This window comes from Zootoca vivipara, chromosome 1 (assembly GCF_963506605.1).
Source record: "Zootoca vivipara chromosome 1, rZooViv1.1, whole genome shotgun sequence".
NCBI lineage: Eukaryota > Metazoa > Chordata > Lepidosauria > Squamata > Lacertidae > Zootoca > Zootoca vivipara.
Window position 1 is genome coordinate 79,723,457 of NC_083276.1, and position 22,503 is coordinate 79,745,959.

Here is a 22,503-nt window from a genome sequence, read left to right on the forward strand (position 1 = left end):
TGCTGCATATCAAGAGTTTGGTGAAGAAATGAATAGGTTTCATATACTGTATCCAGGTTTATTAATTTGAACCACTTTTGCTTAAAAGACATAATTGCTTTTTCATCTCAAGGAATCCTAAAATGAACTGCATCTGATCTGTCCTTAATTTTGTTATCTGCCGACATATTATTTTTCATGCATATTGATTTCTCTGACCAGTTTTTTCTGTTCTTTTTTATTCTTAAGAAAGGAGCTTATATTAAGAAAAATACCCCTTAAATATGCCTCATAAATCCCTTATAGTTGTATATTTCACTTCAGGAACATTTTGTTCTTAAAAGAAACATCTTGCGTTTACAAAACAAGGAAAGAAATTAATTTCTTAGAAGGTTGAAATATGTCTCCTGCAGATAGTAAGGAAGAGTTTTACATCTGTGCCATATTTCCTTCTTGAAATAATATCTACCTGATATTTTTAGCAGTCTGCTTTATTAAGTGTTGAAACATTTCAGCTTATTCATAAATATTTCATCAACACAGACAAATAAGCTACAGTGGTACCTCTACTTACGAATGTTTCTACTTACGAATGGAGCTCCGTCCGCCATCTTGGATGCGGTTTAGATAGGTTTTTTTCTACTTACGAATTTTTAGATAGGGTTGCTTCTACTTACGATTTTTTTCTCCCAATGCATTCCTATGGGATTCGACTTACAAATTTTTTCGACTTACAAATGTGTGTTCGGAACGCATTAAATTTGTAAGTAGAGGCACCACTGTATAAACAATCATGGAACTAGTTACACATTAATTTTGTTATGGGATTTGATATTTGAAAGTCAACACTCCCCTTCTGTTCACATGTGCCACATGCATACGCAGACGGAGTAAATAGATCTGCTATATCTTGTGGCACTGAATTCCATAAGTTAATTGCATTTTGTGTGAATGGATATTCACGTCTGTCCTGCATCTGGAAGGAAAAAACAAAAACACCCTCTACCCTACTAGGCATGAGTTGAATTAAATGAGTTGGTTAAATTGTACCATGTTCTGGGTATTTTAATGTTAGAAGCTACTGTGCAAAACATCAGCATGCCTTTCCTGCCCTGTGCTCATCATGGGCATCACCCTGTTCATTCACGTGCTATCATCAAACCTTTTCCCCAAGGGGGAAAGCAATGAAAAATGCAATCATTAGGCTTTATTTTGACTAGAATTGAAGAATATTCGGCTTAACAGATTCTGATTGCTGTGGATAAACCACCTCAGGAGAACAAGGAAATGAAATCTAACGTCACTTAGCGCTTGCGTTTTATAGTTACAGACTCACAGACTCCACAGCTGAAGTTTTCTCTCCTGCCATTTTAAGTCATGGCAATGTATCAGACAAAGTTCAATGAGATAAGCAGCCAACGCAAGGCATCATGTTACAACTCCTCTCAAGAGCCGGTATCCTGTCCGTCAGAGATGCAGGCCTCTGCATTCCCCAGAACGCGCTGCAGAAGCCGTTCCAAGTAAGACAGGGCTCCACAGCATGAGACACAATTGTTTGTAATTTGGCAGAACCCATTATCATGAGGGTGCAAGTGACCCACACATTTATCTTTCAGCAGTTTACCATAGTGAGTTGCTCAGTCAAAGCTGACTCACAAGCATTTACACACGTAAACATGGGGATTGGTATACTTGCCACTATTCATTTCATTTGTAGAGTTAGAAGGCGACAAGCGTCCCAGCTAATACACAATACAAAACCATGTGAAGACCAAAATCCCACATTAACAACTCTGTATTCAGGCACTGCAGTTGCTCTGTGTGGGTCGATCTTGTCTGCCTTACATGCATCATCTTTGTTGTCCTTTCCCAGTTCTGCCTTGCTACATTCTAACTAGCAGATGAGGTCAACCGGGAATCCGGGATGGGGTGGGGTAGGGTAGGGTAGGGGGAGAGACCCTCCAACCAAGCATGGGCAGCTGGCTTTATTGGAATGAGGTGGTATGTCCTGGATTTGATTCACAGGTCCATACCTCAGTGGAACACTGTGCATTCAAAAGGTCCCTGGTTCAATTTCTGGCATCCCCAAGTAAGGCTGAGAAAGACTCTCTGGAGAGTGACTCAGTTTAATGTGAGCTATACAGACAAATGGCCTGTGCCAGTACTGGGCAGCTTCCTATGACTAAGTAAGTGGGACAGCCATAAAGTTAACAGATGTCTTCCAAACCCAAGATGCATATGCCTGAGCAGTGGTAAGCTGCCATGCAGAGGGGGTTCTCAGGTGTGCAGCAATCCAAGGAAGAAGGAGGGACTAGCAACAACAGGAAGGTCAAAGCAAAGGTGTCATTGAATTCAGAAGAGGGGCGAAATGAGGAAGGCATGTAGATTTAGATGGTAGCCTGCCCTAGCCACACAATCGTACTGTATGTAGTGGGGAGCAGGAAGCATAAGGTCAACCTAATCAAGGCGACTACGACTACCTCTCCTCAAGCAAACAGGAATTTCAGTGCATAAAGCAAAAGGTGGTAAACTCAGTGAAAAGAGGATTTCCTCCTTAGCAGCTGCTGTTCTCTTGTCACCTTCACCCCTTTATCTGGCTCGGTGATCTTATCACACTACACCATCCCCAACATTTTATCTTTTAGCAGAGGAATGGGGGGTGGCAGTTAATTCATAAGCATCAGAAGAGAAGCATTCAGAAGAGAAAAGAGAAGGCAGATTTGGCCAGGGAGCCAGGAGGACCATCCTATGTGAAATGATAATCAGTAACATTCATTAGTTAACTCAGAATCAGGGGGCAAGGGGGATGACGCTATGCAGAATTATAATCAATAATTTATTAGTGTGGCATTAGGGTCCTGTTTGTGTCTCAGAAGAGCCACTCCTTTTCTGCCCTGTTCTCTGGCACCAAACACACCGAGTTAATAATTCCTCAGCTTCATTAAGCTCACTGGGGCTCTTATCAGAAAGAGCACAAAGTCCAAGGGCAAAGACTCAGCCAATCAACATCACCTTTGTAGGGAAGCAGTGAATTACCCAGAATACTCCACCAACTGCACAGGCTCACAGGTGCCCTCACGGGATGCACACACAGGAAGAATTTCCAATGGCGTTCATACTTATTAAAAAGGGAAGGCTACCAAGAAGATAATGCTTCTGTGTTTGGAGTTGCAATCAATAACTAGTGGCGGCATAGATCCAGCACACAACAAGAGATACATTGGGCAGTTATACACAATGGAGTCTTAGCTTAGGGGGAATTAGCTCAGCATTATAATCCCTGCATTGCTACCCTAGATATATCATCTTCAGTTGGGGTTATGGAGATGCTTATCAGGGCATCTGCAGTGATAAGACTGCAACGACACAAGAAACAACCTTGTCCATTATTACCAAGCGCCTCCTATAGTATGCAACAGCAAGGGAGTGTTGAGCGTGTTTCTGGGGCAAGTTACAGCTTCCCAGTGCAATATACGTTCAGAAAAATAGACTCTTGCATTGCCTCCTTACATGAAGGTGACTGTTTTATTTTTCTATACAGCGATGTTCACCCATGTGATGATCTATCTAAAAGCATGTTGGCAAGAACACTACATTCCGTTAAAAAGCTCCTGAAAACTCACTTCCTTTATTGCTGCAAAAAGAGAACAAACCTCTTCTCCTGCATGGTTAGGGGTTTTCCCAGCATCAGTTGAGGGGCTGGACCAGATGACCTTTGAGGTACCTTCCAACTCTATGATTCTATGTTCAGAGGAAAAAGTGCAAGGAAGAAGCAAGAGTAGCAGCTCATCTTTAAAGAACAATCCAGTCTCAGAATATACCCAGTATATATACTCCATATATATCCAGGCTCATATACCCACAATTTTGCATATAAGCATAATTTTGTAATGAACAAAATATCAACTTTTGAGTTACATTTCTGTTTTTAAAGCTGTTTACTTGCCACCGTGACAACAAAGATAAGCTTGAAAACATGCAGGAAATCCCTGGTGAAATCTCAAAGAACAGTAGGACTCCAAGCAGTAAAGTGGGTAGGTTTCATTGTATGGCTTGCAGAAGCATAATATATTACGCAAAATGAGCATGTATGCAAAATTGCTTAATTTGCACTATTCAAATAAGCCGCTGAAATCCAGCTTTCCTTAGCCTGTTAGTGAATATATCACTCAGCTAGATGAACCAGCGTGTTATACGTGAAGCTGCCTCTGAAGACTCTTCGTAAACTTCAGCTGCCAGGTTGCTCACAGGGGCAAGACGGTTTGAGCATATATTGCCAATCTTGGCCCAAGTGCACTGACTGCCAATTAGTTTCTGGGCCCAATTCAAAGCGCTGGTTTTGATCTACAAAACCTTAAACGGCTCAGGACCGCAATACGCCAGGACCTGCCTCTCCCCTGTATGAACCGACTTGGATCCTGCAATCATCATCTGAGGCCCTTCTTCATGTGCCTCCCCCTTGAGAGGTCCGGACAGTGGCAACACAAGAACGGGCCTTTTCTGTAGTGGCTCCCCGTTTGTGGAATGCCCTCCCCCAGTTAGGCCCACCTGGTGCCATCATTATATATCTTTAGGTGCCAGGCAAAAACTTTCCTCTGTAACCAGACCTCTGTCCTTTATCTATCTGTGGCCTTTTAGAAAGCGAGTGGGATTTTTTTTTTTTTACAATATTTCCCTTTCCTCTTGGTTTTAATGTATCTATGTGGGGTTTATTGTCTGTTTAGCTGGTTATAAGTTGCTTTGGGGTGCCCTGGGCAAGATAAAGCGACTGACAAATTTAGTAAATTAATTAAATAAATAAAACCAATGGTCTGGCTCAGTATAAAGAAACTTACAATGAATGGGGACTTATGTATTATTATTTTAAGCAGAGCTCATAGATCCTTACTTAATATTCCATACTCTTGTGAGTATTACCAGAGCAGGTTACTTCACAAAGTCTCAATGCTTGCTGTAGATAATGATAATGCTCTGTCTATAGAAGGGCAAACAGACACCTTTTAAAAATCCCCACATAACTTCACAGGATGCAATTTTCCTTGTGAGCAACATTTCTGAGAACAAATCAGAAGTAAGGCACATACTTTGGAAGAATCTACAGGAGTATATAAACTTGTTGGCTTTACACACACACACACACACACACACACACACACACTAAGAATACAGCCCCAAATCCCTCAGTCCTCACAGGGTTTGTAATCCAACCAAGGGTCTGTTGAAGAAAGTCATTTGTTATCATACAGTTCTACGGTGATCTCAACAAAATCACATGGTTTTTGAGTTTTCAAGACTTAGGGGGCACTCCAAATGGATTGTTTAGCCAATCCAACTTAGGCACACACTCCCACTTGGCTTGACTGATGGGCAGACAAGTCACCAGCTCAGGCCAGAGCCAATGGAAGCCCACATGAAGAGGATAGGAACTGAATGTACACCTGGCACCACTTACAGAAATAAAAACTTGCATTGACATGGTCCATATAACAGAGCACAATTACTTAAAAAACACACTAATGAACAAACTTCTCACATTAAGTAGATGATTACAGCTCTTGCTACCCCCAAAAAAATCAGGGGTTGGATACAGGCTTTTATCTGCAAAAAAACTAATAGCTTTTATTTAATTATTTTAGAATTCTAGCAAGTAATTCATCTGAAGACTGAAAGGTGGATGACATTACTTCCTCAACTTATCTGTGCTTGCAAGAGCTCTGTGAAGCAAACTCAAATGAACAGATGAGGCACTGAGACAAAAAAAAACAAAATACAACACGTTGGTTTGAGCCCAACGTGGGGCTCAAACCCACATCCCTGAGAGTTGTTCTCCATGGAAATTTTCACCAAGAATTACTAGGCGAGGAGGGCAGGGAGAGAAAGGCAGTTGCCATGAATGGCATGGTTAAATTTCACCAGAAATTGTCTCCAAGCTAAAGGCTGTAAAAGGTCAAAGCCAGCATTTTGAATTGGCTTAGAAACAGAATGGCAAAGTTTCTTGGAGGAAAGGTGGATTATACATATAACAAAACAAACTGCTGGTACTTGCAAGTCATCTTTCCTCAAAATTCTTATCAATCTTTGCTTAAAATCTAGGGGTGTGTTCTGCACCCCTACATGTGATGCAACACTGAGGCTCGGCAGTCCTGGACAGCATCCCACCTGAATTCCGTATGTGACCTGGAACTCTCCCCAGAATCTTTGGCAACATGTGGGAGTTCCTTGGCAGACAAACTGGTGCAGAAAGGGTTCCCTTAACATATAAAGTTTGATAACCTATGCCTGAGAGAATAATGGCTTTAAGTTCTACAATTATTAAAGCCACATCAGTCCCAGGCATCACCGCACATTGCTTAGAAAAGGTCTGTTCCCCTCACACTCTCTCCAAACCTCTGGGTTGTTAAGTTCCATAAACTATGTCCTAATGGACTGCATTTCGCTTTCCCCTAACCCAGAGGCTCCTTTAGGCATTTCTTTCAAAGCTACTACAGTCCGATGAGATGGCACCATCCTTCATCACACTCATCCTGAGTTGACATGTAGATCCTCCATGAAAGAATGCCCATGGCTTTCCTTCACCAACCCTGCCCAGCTCTCACACAAAAGCTGCCACAACTTTCACTACATCCCAGTGATCCACTTCAGCTGGTGTCCTGAGAAAGACAGAAAGGGGGAAGGAAGGAAGGAAGGAAGGAAGGAAGGAAGGAAGGAAGGAAGGAAGGAAGGAAGGAAGGAAGGAAGGAAGGAAAACCCAATAAGGCTCTTGTGGACCCCATAAGGGAATAAGAGCAGATTTTTGCTTAGAACAGAAGGAAGGAAGGAAGGAAGGAAGGAAGGAAGGAAGGAAGGAAGGAAGGAAGGAAGGAAGGAAGGAAGGAAGGAAGGAAGGAAGGAAGGAAAGAAAGAAGGAAAGAAGGAAAGAAGGAAAGAAGGAAAGAAGGAAAGAAGGAAAGAAGGAAAGAAGGAAAGAAGGAAAGAAGGAAGGAAGGCCAAATGGGTCTACATTGCTACATGCATTTACCTGTTCTGATCCAACGCATCCTGAGCGTGGCAGCACTCAAGGTGTCACACTTCAACCGCGTCTCTGATACCCCGACTGTAACATCACCCTATGATGCTTTGCTTGTCTGATCTGCATCCCACCACTGCTGGCTGAAGGGTTTTCTATTCCTTTTCTGAGAGGCGGGGAAGGGGGCTGGTGAGGAGGCAGCTGTCAGGCATGGAGGCTGCCACCTCTCTGCAGCATCTCACTCCGATTAGGCACACACTGGGATTTGGGTTTGTGAGGGGATTAGCGAGAGGGGCCAGTCATGTGTTTGTACTGTACCAGCTTCCCCGGGACCCTTCTGTCACAGACTTCCTCCACTAAGCAAAGTACTTTGGAGAAAGCCTCTTAATTTCCTGACACAGCACCAGCCAGTCCTGGAAACAGGAGGCCATCCTCAGCACTCGCCACAGGTAAAGGCAGAGGCCTAAAACCCAAATGAGATTCTGCAACATTGCATGCTTTCTTGGGGGTACGCCAATGAAGTTAAGCAGAATCCCGTGCAACACTCACTGCATCTCCTCCCTTCCAGATATCCAAGGCACTTCTGCTGTGGTCGGTCATGGGTTTTGGATCCATTTAGATGCTCACTTCTCCATACCAAGGGAAGAGCCCGACACCTGGAAGCCCAGTCAGTATCCTGCCTTGGCTTGCAATCTCAGGACCACACCAAGAAAACCCCATGTCTGGTGAACAAGTCACAAGCCCAAGAAAAAACAATGCCTAAATTCCAGGGGTCAAAAGGAGGAGGGATTTGCCGTCATCAGTGCACTACAGAATGAAGTTGTTAAACTCTCTGTTCCTAAAGGAAACATTCCTCCTGGGTAAGCAAAGAATTAACTAGTCTTGATAAAGACTGGGGGAGGAACCGGGCCAAAAAAAAAAGCCCTGCCATATACTAAACAAGAATTGGCTGCTCTGTGCCATCTTTGAGAAGCACGTCCTGCCAAGGTTTTCACATGCTTGCGGGTATGAAAGGCAGTACATTTGATTCATCAAAGTGATGATGCCAGAGAGAGAGGAGTAGATTCACAACAGCCCACCCTCAAAACACAATTAGTGGTGATCATGGGTGGGTGGTGTAATCTCTTAACATCCTGGTTTCAGGAGGGGATAACTTAGTCCTTTGCTGCTAACAAAGGGTACTTCAGAGTTGTCAGGATCACGCTGGCTTTATGACTCCAAGTCAGCTGTGGTCACGGGCAATGAAAACAGTGCGCAATGTGGGCAAACAGGCTTCCAGCACCGGAGCTTTCTGTAGTATCTGTTCCAACACCACATTTGATCTGGATGGAAGAATGAGATTCAGGAAGCATTTGTCTCGCTCTGTAGGAAGTTGAGCTGGTCCCTTGTGGTTTCTGTGATGCAGCAGACGACCAGTGGCTCTTTAAAACAGGGATGGCTTGCTCAAGGGCTGCATGTCAAGGGCCAAGGCTTCAGAGACTGCATGTCAACAGGGAGCATCAAGAAAAGTTGATGTGGCTACCCTACAGCCAAACAGCCCCCCTCCTCAGCTGATCCAAGCAGATTAGGGGAGGGGGGATTATCACTCGCTCTCTGCTCAAATGATCAGGCCAATGACCAGGGACAGGACTATTTGCATTCCATCGGGGTGCAGGGCTTTTCCCATCCCAGCTTTAACTTATTTTCTTATTTTCTCTTTTTGTTGCCACTGCTAAAACAGGTTGGGTCTTGCAGGAGCAAAACAGTTTGTGAAACCAGGTCAGGCCCCCAACCTGGGAGCCAGCTACCTCTGCTTTAAAAGGACATACTTCCAAATCTATTGACCTCACTGTGATGTATGTAAACAGGTTTAGGACTGCAGTTCTGGGTCTCAGAGCAGTGTAGAAGTTAAGATCGCCAGACAAAATCCCTACAGTAAAAAGAGCACAATATAACTGTCCTTAAAATACCCAAACGACTCTGCAAATAAACTCACACTCTGCCATAAAACATTCACCAATACAAACACTCTCCTTCACACACCGATAACATACTCCTGTTGTAACATACACCCTTCTTAGACACTTCCAGGCGCCATAGAAAAGAAACTAGCAATGTCAACAGCAAAGTTACAGGAAACTACCTGAGCAGGAATGACGGTGTGCATGAATGCAGGTGCTTTAGCAACTTTTACACTTGGCAAATGCCTTTGAAGTGCCAAGATTCTTTACTGCTATAAAGTACTATTTTCCCCATGCCATTGATTGAAGGAACTGGGTTTCATTTCCACGAGCTGAATGGAGACATGACTCCTTTGTATTTAGCCAGTACATTTGACTCCTGGCTGCAACAGAGCTGCATAAACCCTTTAGTTTTACAAACTTTGGAATTTATTATTCTACCTCGTCTTCAGCGCCCCTCTCTCCCTACCCTATTAGAGTTTTCAGAGAGTTGCCAAGCTACTCATCCAACTCCATCCCCCCATACACCGTTTGTTCTTCTTTTTAAGCTGCTCTGCACATCTTTCCTGATACACATTCTTTAACAACCTCTTATCTCATAAATTAGCCAGGAGAGAGAGAGGGATCCCGAATAGCTAAGCTCTGCTGTAACTGTTTCCCTTACGTGAGTGTTAGGCGGAGAGGAAGGTAGGGTTTTCAGAGAATGCCAGCCAAGGGTCAGGCAGTGCTTCTCTCTCTCTCTCTCCCTGCCACCCCCAAATACTCTCCACCTTCTCTTTGATATAAAATACAAACGCTCTATGTAAACACTCCCTGAACAGCACGGACAGACTGAAATTAAGTGCTTTACCTTCCTTGTGAAAAAAGCCTCAAACCCACCACTTTTAACCTCTGCAAACATTCCTTCTCTTATGACTCCCCCCCACCGACCTCATCTAAACTTAGGCAATATGCCAGTAAATACTCCCCAAAGTTTAGCTAATCCAGAACCAGAATACTGAGTTAAGGTGCTATGGCAAACACTATTTTCAGTCTCCCTCTCAATGCAATTCCACTGTACTGAGCAGGGAAAAAATAGATACTAGATCTCAGAAATATCTCGATCTATACTCTCTCCCCTATCTAGACCAACGCCTTTTGAAAACAGAAGAATGTGGGGAAGCCATTCCATGTATGTCGGTGTGACATCAATACATTTAACTCTACTCCCCTGGTAATTTGTTCACTTCCATTTTGCCCCAACACTGAAATTACTCTCACCTTCATCTTTTTCTTGCCTCTTGCTATTTGTACTCGGAACAGCAAGTCCTTATTCTCCGGCAATGAGTGAACAAGACAATGAAGGATTCTGTGCTGGACCATGTTGTGTATCAACACTATCTAGAGAAGGGATGGGGGGGGGGCTTGTGGCCCTCCAAATATTGCTTGACTTCAACTCTCATCAGCCCCAGCCCAGCATGATGGGAGCTGGAATCCAATAACAGGTTACTCATCCCTGATCTAGGGTACTGGTGTTGTGTCGTGCACCAGACCCTCCACCACTATTTTCTTTAGGGTCCCTACATGCAAAGACAGGCTGCAGCGGATTGAGAGGATGAGACCAATAGAAGGTCCAATGGTCAAGAAGGCAGTTTCTGCATGTGCTGTAGAGGGAAGTGATGGGCAAATGGGGCTTGTCTAGGAGACGAAAAACTCTGATCCTAAATCTACACTGCCTTGCAGGATATCTTAGGAAAAGAAAAGACTAAGGACTCGGAGTAACTCCTACACAAATCCAGAGTGGAGTTCTTAAGGCAGTTGGATGGCGTCTTGTACTCCTGCAACCAAGCTGGCACCAAAAATATTGCTCTGCTTTCCTTCGGATCACATCAGCGAGGCGGGGGGGGGGGCAGGCCGTGTCGCCTAGGCAGTCCAGGACCCCCATAAACACTGCCCAGGCTTGCGCCTTGGGGAGGTTACTTCCGTGCTGCTAACACAATAGTTTGACTTCACCTCCGGGGACACACTCCATTGTCTCTCGTCGGAACAGGCGGATGACGACAACAGTTGCACTTTTAAATGCTGTTTAAGAGAGGATATTTCGGCAGGTACATTTTTTTTTACCCCGGCATCACAGGCTCCATTTGCCAAAATTCCTTCTTGAAGGAATTCCAGTTAAAGATACAGGAACACCATCTTCCTCAGAATCGGATACCCCTTAGGAAGACCAGGAGGAGAAACAGACATTAACAGTTGACTTCATGTTGCAGGGTGGATTTAAAGGAGAGTCCTGGGCCGGAAAAGACTGGAGATTATTGATCTAAAGAGATGAACATTCACAGAACCAGAGGTCACTCCCTCAGCCCCAGTCTAAAGGTAAAAATATCTATCCCAATAGCAAGTCACCGAAGCAACCCACACAAGCAGGTAAGAATCAGACCCTTTTCCAGCTGTAATTCAGAGATCTTTCCAAAGCCTTCTTCAGTGAGCTACTAGTTACCTATATCCCTCTATCTTTCCTCCTTACACTCAGTTCTTCCCTGCCCACAGGACTATCAGCCTTCAAAGATACATGGATTCCACCTGTGCATACATATAGATATTGGAAAGAAGCTTAATTCTTAAATGGCATAGAATGAATCGAACTGCTTACTATAGGGTTAGATGTGGTGGAAATTCCATTTCTAGGGAACCGATTAAATATCTTTAATTATTTCTAAGGTGGTTCTCTAAAACAATAAAAAGAATTTAAAAAAGACCGTCACAAGCAAAAATACTAAAATACAGCCAGTTTGAAATAACTATTTCCTTGCCACACGGTATGTGGGTTGTATTGCTCTGCAACCAGACGTAGTGATGCCCAAATCTATAACCCTACTCACAAAAGAGTAGACCATTCAGGAGTCCATAATAGTCTTTTATTTTCTTATATTATATACCACCTTCTTTCTATCATGAAGCCCAAGATAGTGCACATGTGCATCCATCCAGACACTGACCAGACCTAGACCTTCTTAGCTTCAGCCTCAGGTGCCTTCAGACCACATCCTGATAATTAGAGAGGAAGCTCTCCGTTGTAATGCTAGAATCTCCTAAACCTGGGCACTTACTATAAATAAGGATTTTGAACACTGCCCCGTCTAAACAAACAAACAACCCCAATTCTCAGAAAGGCATCAGGAGGTGCTCCATCCATTATTGATTTCAGAATGTGCCTTAAAACACTATTTGGAGCATAAAAGCACATATCTTATATCTAATTCTCAGTATTTCACACTACGCACAGTTCATTTATGAAATTGTCACAGAATGTACCGTAGCAACAGCAACAAGCTTAGATTAATTTGGTACGTAGTTATGCTCCTAGAGGATAAATCAACAGTGTTAAACTGATGTCTGGAATCAGTAACAGACTAGAAAAAGGACCAATAAACTGAAGCTCAATAAAGAGATGTTGTGGTGAGCCTTCTTTCTACCTGTGCCAGTAGGTGATGGCTCACCAAAACAGGATAAGATTTTATTCCTCTCATCCTTAAGGACCAGGTTCATAGTCAAAGTGTTATAGATTTGGTCTTACCCTTATAGAACCAAGGATGGCATGAAGCTATAATTGGCATGCCAGCTATGCTCTCTCCTGGATAAGGATAGATTGGGCAAAGTTCTTCACATTCAGGTAATATCTCAGCTGGATTACCACAATGCACTGTACATGGGACTGCCCTTGGAGACAGTTCAAAAACCACAGTTAATCCACACAGTTAATTGCTAACTGATACAAGTACAGCGGTACCTCGGGTTACAAATGCTTCAGGTTACAAATGCTTCAGGTTACAGACTCCACTAACCCAGAAATAGTACCTTGGGTTAAGAACTTTACTTCAGGATGAGAACAGAAATCGTGCTCCGGTGGCGTGGCGGCAGCAGGAGGCCCCATTAGCTAAAGTGGTGTCTCAGGTTAAGAACGGACCTCCGGAACGAATTAAGTTCTTAACCAGAGGTACCACAGTGGTATTAAACACATTTTTCCAGTTTTAAAACAAATACACTGACTCACTGCCCATTTTCAAACCCAAGTCCTGGTGCTGATCTTAATTTTTAACACCCTTAACTACTCGGAAACAGACTACCCCAAGGACTGCCTACTAGCCAGGCAAGCTCATGCAGTAAGAAACTACTCCAAGGGTGAGGGAACATGAAGAGATTAGACAAGCAGGGGCATATAAGACAGTATTTTCAATTAGAGCATCACAATTTTGAAACACATCCCTAGGGAAGCTCACCTTGTGCTGAAACTTCCTTTCTGATCTGGAATAACTTCTTCTTTTTCTCCTACACCTTGTACTTGCTGTGTTTTTTGGTGTTATTTTTTTACCTGCCTCGTCTCATTTTTATGCTGCTTTATTTTTGATTAATGTGTTAATGTTGTGTTTTATATCGTGTGTTAAAGAAGTGAAGGGACCTTCCAAATCAATGGCTATCAGCCACAGTGGTTAAATGGGGCCTCTATGTTCTGAGGTGGTATATCACTTAGTAACAATTCCTAGAGGACAAACAATTGGGAGGACAACAACCTTCACAGGATGCATGTGGTTTTTTCCTGGACATTTCTGATTGGCTGCTGTTGGACAGGGTTTGCTGAATTAGATGTGCCATTGGTCTGATCCAGCAGGTCTCTTATGTCCTTAAGGCCAGGAGTAGTCAACATGGTGCCCTCAGGATGCTGCTGGACTCCATCAGCCTCAGCCAGAGTGGCCTATAGCCAGCGGAGATAGGGTTTGCAGACCACAACATCTGGAGGTCGTCTCATTGGCTACCTCTGTTTTCAAAATATATTTTTATTTTTTTAAAATAAATAAATAAATAAATTTTGTATAAACGGATGTTATACAAAAAAGCTACCTTCCAAGCAATTCATAATCTCGGAGGGGAGCCTTCCTTGCAAGAACACAAAGGCCTCCATTTGCAGCTCTCTCTGGGTAGAACTTATTTAAATTATTGAGAAAACAGTCATATAAACTTACCTTTGTTTGCCTTGCTTGCTAATGTAAAGATGATCAACCTCCATGTTTGTTTAAGTGGTCTGTCCCATCCCCCCACTCCCAAGTCTCAGCACTTCGAAAAGGTGGTTTGTACCAGTAATTCAATTCCAGATTTCCAGGGTGGGAATTGTGCTATTGCAGTAGGTATGTACCCACTTAATGTTCATTGAAATTGTCAGATCTCCAGTGAGTATCCAAGAAGCCTGATTTAGTAGGAAAGGGGGGGGTGACCTCCAGACATTTCTGACTACAACTCCCATTGTCCCTGACCATGAACCACGATGACTGGCACTGATGGAGTTGTGAGTCCAACCCCACACCACATCAGATGGTTAAGTCCAGTCAAAGACAACTATGGAGTTGCAGTACTTATCCTGCTTTCAGGCCAAGGGAGCCGGCATTTGCCAACATCTGAAGGGCACCATATTAGCTTCCCCTGCCATAAAATTTTCCAGCTTGAGTGTTTACCTCTACACACATTGAGGAAGTGCATGAGAGAGTGAAAGCGAGTGTGTGAAACCCCCAAGGCTGCTTACAATCTTTCTGTGATGGGCAAGGGGAAGATGTAAGCCTGAAGAGCTGATAATGAGCATGCTTGCTATACCTGTTAAATCTTTCTTAACTGTCTAGACTTGGCTAACATTAGTAGGAGAGGCGGGGGAATTAACTGCTGGGCTGACATAGACTGACCATTTTTTTGTCTGACCTCGCAGGGCTATTCTAAAATCAAATCAATATAAGCTCCCCATCTTTCAGAGATATTTTAAAGTTGCATTTTAGGCATCAAATATATGTCATTAACGGCACTTTAACTTGCAGATCAACTCAAAATGGATTAAGAAATCATACCAAAAAAGCTATTCGTGGATGTTGTTCATGTGAGGTCAAACGCAAGAGAAGCCATTTGTAAATCAAGTGTACATTCTAGTCAATGTAATTTTTATATTCACAATACAGATAAGGGAAAAGCAAAACCCAATTCAAACATTTGTGAGCAAACTCTCAAGCTACAAGGAGTATACATTTGTCTGAATGCATGTCATTGAACTCCCAATACCATCTCTCAGGAATTCTGAACTAACTCAAGATATCAAGATTTTGGAAAAATCAACCACCTGAGAATATTAGAGCAAGACAGGCAGGCAAAGAAGGCAAACAATCCATTTCACGAGCTCCCTACCTAGACTACATAATGTTCCTTTTTTGGTAAGCATTTCCTTTACATCTTCACCTATCGTATTGCTACAGACTCTGTTTAAATCAAATGTAAATACTGTACAATGCATAGGAAATAAAGACACCACCCTCCAAACCTTTATGGAATTCACACACTCAAAACGGGAAATTACACAACTTGCAGAGACTAAAAAAGTGTCCTACTTGTCAAAAGCTCAGTCATCAGCAAGACTGGAAGAGAAATATAGTAGAGTAGCTTCTTTCAAATTTCATTTCCCTAGAAAGTAGAATCAGGAAGATGTAACTGACAATCACAGTCTCTGAAAGCAAGTGGATAAAGGGAACTAATCAAAAAACATGAAGTCTCCAATCCTATACCTAGTCACCTGGGAGTAAGTCCTATGGAACTCAATGAGACTTACTTCAGAGTAGGCAGGTAGAGGATTGCACTGTAAGAAAAGTTTGGCTGAGGCAAGGCTGCCAAAATTTGAGTCTGAATGTTTTGAAACATTTGCATTTCAGGCAAAAAGCTTTACCTGATGAAGTTCTCCATCACAGTACTACTTTAAGGATTTCCACACACCCCACCCCTGTTTTCTTTGTTGGGCAAGCAATATCTGCCAAATGTCTCCCTGGCACAAAGCTGTAGCCCCTTTCAAAATTAGGCACTATTACTACTAGGCTGAATAGGCACAAAAACAAGTCAGGAAGAGCTGATACTATGAAGTGTGCCTAAGCATTAGACAAACTAAAAACACAGCTACATACTGCCGATCTAGCTAAGTGGACATAAAAACAGTCCCTTTTAATAAATTCCAGAGGGTTAGCCTCGTTAGTCTGTTGCATGTCAGTCTGTCATTTAATAAAGATCAATTTGACAACTCTTCACTACTCACATGTTAAAGCATTTCAGGCAAAAGGAGGCTTCATGGTGGAAAACAGAAGATGGAAGAGAATACAGACTACGTTCATTTTTAATTACTGGTATTAAGCCATCTTGCACTGATGGGGTTTTGTTTCAGCCTCGAGTCCTTCCAAACCACACAAGCTTAAGGAGGGGACTCAAAATAAGAACTATTGCAAAATTGTTCACAAACGTGAAATTTCTTTTTCATTTGAGGCTGAATCTTCGTTATATAATTGTATTTATATACAGTACTGCACCAAATTGCAAGGGTCAAGAGCAAGTCACACAACACTTTAACTTAAACAATCTTTACAAGAGACCTGTATGGCAAGCCAGTATTATCATCCCTATGTGAAGACAGGAGGCTGTGGATGAGAGAATAAAAGGCATGGCTAAGGCCACCCAGTGAGTCTGAGCAAAATGGAGATTTGAACTAGGGGCTTTATTAGATTGCCCTCTTAGCCACTAGGCTATGTCAGTTCACAATTACACACAGGTCACCTGGTGAAGGGCAGCTATGACTTAAGCACATGTTTAGGGTTTGGTTTGTGGACCCGTAAGGTCTGCTCTGCATGCTTCCACGGAAGCTACCACTTCTACATAAACCTGCATTCAGGTTAATATGCCACATCACAGCATGTGAGGACATTGGCAACATCATTAGTGTGCTTAACTCTCGGAAGCTTTAAGGAAGAGTGCAAAGTGATGTCAAATCCCAGGCTTGATCAATGTATTAAACTGACCCTTAAGTCCGTGGAAGATTATACTGCCATTCAGCCTGTCAACAACAGAAGTGTACTGGGCATGTCTTAATAATTAATTGTGTAGGCTAATATCCCTATGTGCAATAGGTAAAGGTGGTTAGATCTGAAGTGCAGAATTTCAGCACATCTGGGGATATGCAAAGGGAACATCATTAGTAAAAAAATAAGCCAGTTTCCCCAGTTACTCTGGAACCACAAATAAAAAGGTGTGTGGAAAGGTTATAGAGGAAGAAAAGCAAGAAAAATCACAGGATTTGGGAAACTATAGAAAAGAGAAGGATACAGGACTGAAAATAGGAAACACAGAACACAAATGTAGAAATAAGGGAAGTGATGTTGGGGATACAAGAAGAGAGAGAGAAAAACTGGGAAAGGATTCCCAAAGGCAACAAGCATTATGCTCCCTTCTAAAAAACCAATGCTCAAGTTCCAGACTTTAACATTTTACTAAATGGTTAATGACAGCCACCACTATCAAGGCTGCTGTTGGCTTTTCAGAACAGCAACAGCCATAACACACCTTTCTCCTGTGGGGACTAATAGCACCTTCGGGGGGCGGGGGGCTTCTATCGGGAAACCAGAACAGGGAAAGGGTCAAACATCCCATGTTCTAATCAGAGATCACAAATCCAATCAATTTAGAAGTTCCCAGGTGCATTATAAAAATTGGGGAAACCCAGATGATCTAAACACATGACCCCTCCCATGTAACGTGCAGTTTGGCCCTCATATATCTTTAAAATATATATATTAGGAATAAACATTTCAAGTGGAGACAAAAAGTGAAGACAAATATGTCTGATGTATGTACTCCCATGTACACAATGGAGAATAGGTTCAAGCTGGTATTTCACCTGTGGCAGTTGGCCATTTGCTACAGGAAAAGGCAGCAGTACCCTGCTTTGTACTGGTGGGCGACTTTTTATTTTCATAAACTGCTCTTCTGCTAAGACTGGTACTCCAAACAGCTGCTAACAATTGAAATTCATGACAAAGACACAATATGGGATGTTAGGAATACATGGCAGGAGGGTGAATAATAAGGTACAGTATGACTCTTGGATTGCTTTTGCTGCAAGAGACTAACATGGCTACGCCCTTGGGGGAAGGTAATGAAGGCAGAGCAATGAACAAGGCCTTGAACTAGAAGAAGTTGGGCATCTCATTGGCTTAGGTCTGGAAGACCTCTTTGTCTGAGAGGCAGAGACTGAGGACAATTCACACAACTACTTATGACACATGTGCCTCTCTGGAATTAATCACACAATTTGGCAATGATCCCCCCCCCTTATTTTTTTACTGTAAACTGCTTTTGTGAAAGCCTTAATATGTGCCCAATTCACATCTTCTTCAACCCATTTCTGTAAGTCTCCCAGGACACCTGTAAAAAGGAGCATTTACAAGATCAGCTCTAAAAGTTACTTGCAGCGTGCGATATAGTTTCCTTCATTGATTCTTCTTACTCCATCCATCTATCTCTTTATTACTGTCAATGATTCTGGATTCTTACTCTCAGTTTTGAATAAGTCTGGAAAGTAGCTACCTATAAACCTTTCTGAGAGTGAGACAGAAAAGTGAACTTTATATGTGTGTTTTGAAAAAGAGAAAATAACTTTAGGGCAACAACTCTTTGGCCTGGGGGCAGAATCGGTACCCGGATCCCTCATTCGGAGCGCCACGATGGGAAGCCCTCGGGTCTTTGGAGGGAAGTTTGTGGCGTCACAACTTTTGAAACCCCTTTTTAAAACAACAGCCCCTCGCCAAAACTTCCTGCAGTTCGAAGAAGTCCCCGGAGCCTTTCGCTCACAAAACTTTGCCGCCCGCCGACGGGCACGCGGCGCCGGCGGGGCAGCTCGCGCGGCGGACCTCCGAATAAACAACGCCGCTCGAGGGGGAAGGAGAAACGGCGCGGGCGTCGAGCTCCGCGTCCCGTCGCGCCGCGTGCGCCGCCCTGGCGCTCACCTACCTTCGAAGAAGCGCCGCAGAGCCTCCTTCTCGTCCACCACCTCCATAGCTGTGCCATGCACCAAGCGGCCGGGCTAGTCTCCGAGCCGGCTGGGGGGCATCCCCCCGGCCAGGGCGCCCCGAGGCGGCGGCGGCAGCGGCGCGCGCGCCCCGCAAGTGACCCTGCTGTTGGCCGCGCTGCCCGGGCTGTGGCCCCGCTTGACCCGCTTGCGCTGAGGTGAGCCTGCCCTTCTCTCGTTCCCTTTCCTCCCGCTAAGGAGCCGGCGCGCTTCCCCCGGGGAGACGCGCCCCCAGCAGCCTTCCCCGGCGGCCGCCGTGCACCGGCCTCTGCCACGCCGCTTGGCACTCAACTTCGGCGGGCTGCTGCTGCTGCTGTTGTCGCTGCTGCGCTCTGGCTCTCTGCGGACGCCCCGGCCTCTCCCCTCACGCCCTCCGCCCCTTCTCCCCGCCGCCGCCGCCTCCGCCTCCCGCTCCTCTCCTCTCGCGGCCGCCTCCAGGGCTCCTGCAACTCCGCTGGCCGGAGTTGGCGTTGCGTGGGGCTAAGCTAGAGGGCGCGCCGAGCAGCGAGGGCCTCCGCGGGGTTACGACGGGCATGGGGGGGGGGGTTCCTCCCAGCCGAAGGTTTGTTTATTGGCTTCTTTATTCCTCGATGGATTTATACTACGCCTTTCCAGTTCCAAATGGGAGCGCCTCTTAAAGCCTTGTCCCGCGGCGCCACACACACACACACCCCACACCCAGGGCACGATTAGGTCGGGGGCGCCGCTCAGAGGAATAGGCAAGAGAGGCCCGCAAAGCGGCAGGTCTAGATTGCCACATTTTTTGTGTAAGAAACACACGTGGATATCTCAGAGAGGGATCGTTCAGTTCGGACATTTAAAGTGCATTCAATGCACATGACTTCCCCCAAAGAGTTCTGGGAACGGTAGTTTCCTTTGCACCCAGTACCCTTAACAAACTACAGTTCCAAGGATTGTTAGAGGGGGGGAGTCATAAGCTCTTAATGCGTGTCAGGATGTGCTTTGAATATATGGTGTATCTCTGAGTCAAAAATGTATGCATGTAATTGCCCTATCATTTGGTAATCCTGGGGAGGGAAACCTTTGCCGGGACAAGGACCGCATTCGTTTCGGAGGCATATGTATGTCAGTGGTGGGCAGGGAGGGCTAGAAGCAAGAGTGCATAGAGCAACTAATGTAAATTTAACTTTGTACAGTGAGCGATAGTTTCCACACAATCTTGCACATCCTTCATTCAAACAAGAGACATCATTGGATGTCCATCCAGGCAACAACATTCAAAGAGGGTGTGAAGCAGGGGCAGGGCAGGCTGCGGCCTGGAGAGCATTCCAAGGGCCAGATAGGACCCTAGGGCCACATTTAGCCTCCCTGCACTTGAGGTTCCTCTCCCTGACTGGTATCATAATGCTCTTTCTAAATGTGTTTTATTGTATTCTAACTATGTACTGTTTTTAGCTAGTTTTTTTTAAGCATTTTCTATTTCACATAAACAAACAAATTAAAAACATAAACATATAATCCCCTTTGACTTCCCTCCTCCCCATTGTGGATCTTAATATGACCATTTTCCCCTCTGCATCTCTTTCATAATTCTATTCTTATAAATCCTTTGTCATTCCATAGTTCAAATTTTTGCTACAGTTTCCCTGTCAATCCTACCAATGTATGTAATTGTTTGCAATAGTTTTCCAAATAAATTATAAACGTTCCCCATTCTTTATTAAAGACCTTCTCTTTAATACACTTACACTTCCTGTAAGTTTTGCCATCTCTGCATAGTTCATCAATTTTATCTGCCACTCTTCTTTGTACTATCTTTCCACTTCAGGGAGCTAGTTTGTTTTTATTACTTTATATTTTGTAATGATGTTTTTAAAATGTTGTAAGCCGCCTCGGGAGAGAGGCAGGATATAAATTGAATCTTGCACAGTGAGGGAGACCTTTGTCCATGAATAGCATGGGGGGTGTCTTACGGGGCATCCTGCCCACATTCACACATCCAGCATTCGTACCCTTATGGTTGATGGTATTGAAAGCTGCCTTGGAGAATCAACATGGCCACAACACACACACACACACACACACACAGAGAGAGAGAGAGAGAGAGAGAGAGAGAGAGAGAGAGAGAGAGAGAGAGAGAGCAAACAAGCAACTGCCCCAATCAAACAGGGTGAGCAGAAGGCAAACAATCAAGAAGAGTTACAGTTTAGGGTCAGTTACAGGTAGGTAGCCGTGTTGGTCTGACGTAGTCGAAACCAAAAATAAAAAAATTCCTTCCAGTAGCACCTTAGAGACCAACTAAGTTTGTCATTGGTATGAGCTTTCGTGTGCATGCACATTTCTTGTATCTGAAGAAGTGTGCATGCACACGAAAGCTCATACCAATGACAAACTTAGTTGGTCTCTAAGGTGCTACTGGAAGGAGTTTAGGGTCACTCACACTGGCATATCTGTATTTGCTACTTGGCTTGTAAAGAGAGCCACCACGAAACCCAGCCTCCCAGAGGGTATGATTTAGCAAACCTGGGTTTGAAGCATTCATACGTTACCTTTAGTTTTCACATACACTCGTAAAATAGTTTGTGGGGACCTTAGAAAGGTAATACTTGAAAGTGACTGCCAAATACTAGAAAGATTTTAGCCTCCAGGCATAGGATTTCAAATAAAAGCTTCCTTAGAACTTGATCGTTTTCATGTATTATTTTGGGAAATGTAATTAATTATATTGGAGTACTTGTCTTGCAGGCAGTACACATTTTCTCTCAGGTAAATGTAGACATGGGACACAGGTGGCACTGTGGGTTAAACCACAGAGCCTTGGGCTTGCTGATCAGAAGGTGGGCGGTTCAAATCCCTGCAACAGGGTGAGCTCCTGTTGCTCGGTCCCAGCTCCTGCCAACCTAGCAGTTCGAAAGCACATCAAACTGCAAGTAGATAAATAGGGACCGCTCCAAGCGGAAAGGTAAATGGCGTTTCCATGCGCTGCTCTGGTTTGCCAGAAGCGGCTTAGTCATGCTGGCCACATGACCGGGAAGCTGTATGCCGGCTACCTCGGCCAATAACACAAGATGAGCATCACGACTGGACCTAATGGTCAGGGGTCCCTTTTTCTGTGCCCTCTTACATGGAATGCAGTGAGATTTTCCTCTAAGTAAACATACATGTGGCTGTATTCACTTCCACACAGGCTGTTATTTCTTCAGAAGTTTTAGAGGTTCTAACCAGTGAGATCTTGTGCTAATAAAAAATTAGCTAAATATTAAAATGAATTTGAGCAACATTTTAGGAAGGCGCATGTGCATATTTTACTCCCCTCCAGCTCTAATAAGTAGAAACAATGGTATGTTACTCAACCAGTGTCCAGTCTGGCTATGAATTGCTGCACTAGCATGAGATGTCAGTTTGGTACAGCAATTGCGGTACCTAATAATAGCTCAGTGCACTTTCTGTTACATAGATGCAAGTGAAGATCTGCCTCCCACAACCCCCTTCCGTTCCTCCTACAAGTCTTAATACATGGCTAGTGTCTGAAGGCTGATGACCTTCAGAATTTTAAGGACAGTTTGTATCTCCAGAAAACCCACACCACATTCCTCTTTCCCCACCCCACCCACTGAAGGTGAAAAGGATTTTTTTCCACATCAGCACAACAATATACAGTAATCCATCCCCTTATGGCAGACATAGGCAACCTTGGCTCTCCAGATGTTTTGGATCTACAACTCCTG

At 44.0% G+C, this 22,503-nt stretch overlaps 1 protein-coding gene across 2 annotated transcripts in view; it reads right to left on the bottom strand.

Annotated features, from left to right (window-relative positions):
* The window catches only part of MYRF (myelin regulatory factor), a 97,349-nt gene extending 78,467 nt beyond the window's left edge, over window positions 1-18,882 (bottom strand). For both annotated transcript variants that reach the window (XM_035123506.2, XM_035123496.2), the window contains exon 1: window positions 18,757-18,882. In XM_035123506.2, the coding sequence (XP_034979397.2) occupies window positions 18,757-18,802 (46 nt within the window). In that variant the 5' untranslated portion in view covers window positions 18,803-18,882. The remainder of the gene's footprint in view (window positions 1-18,756) is intronic.
* Window positions 18,883-22,503: the final 3,621 nt, after the last annotated feature.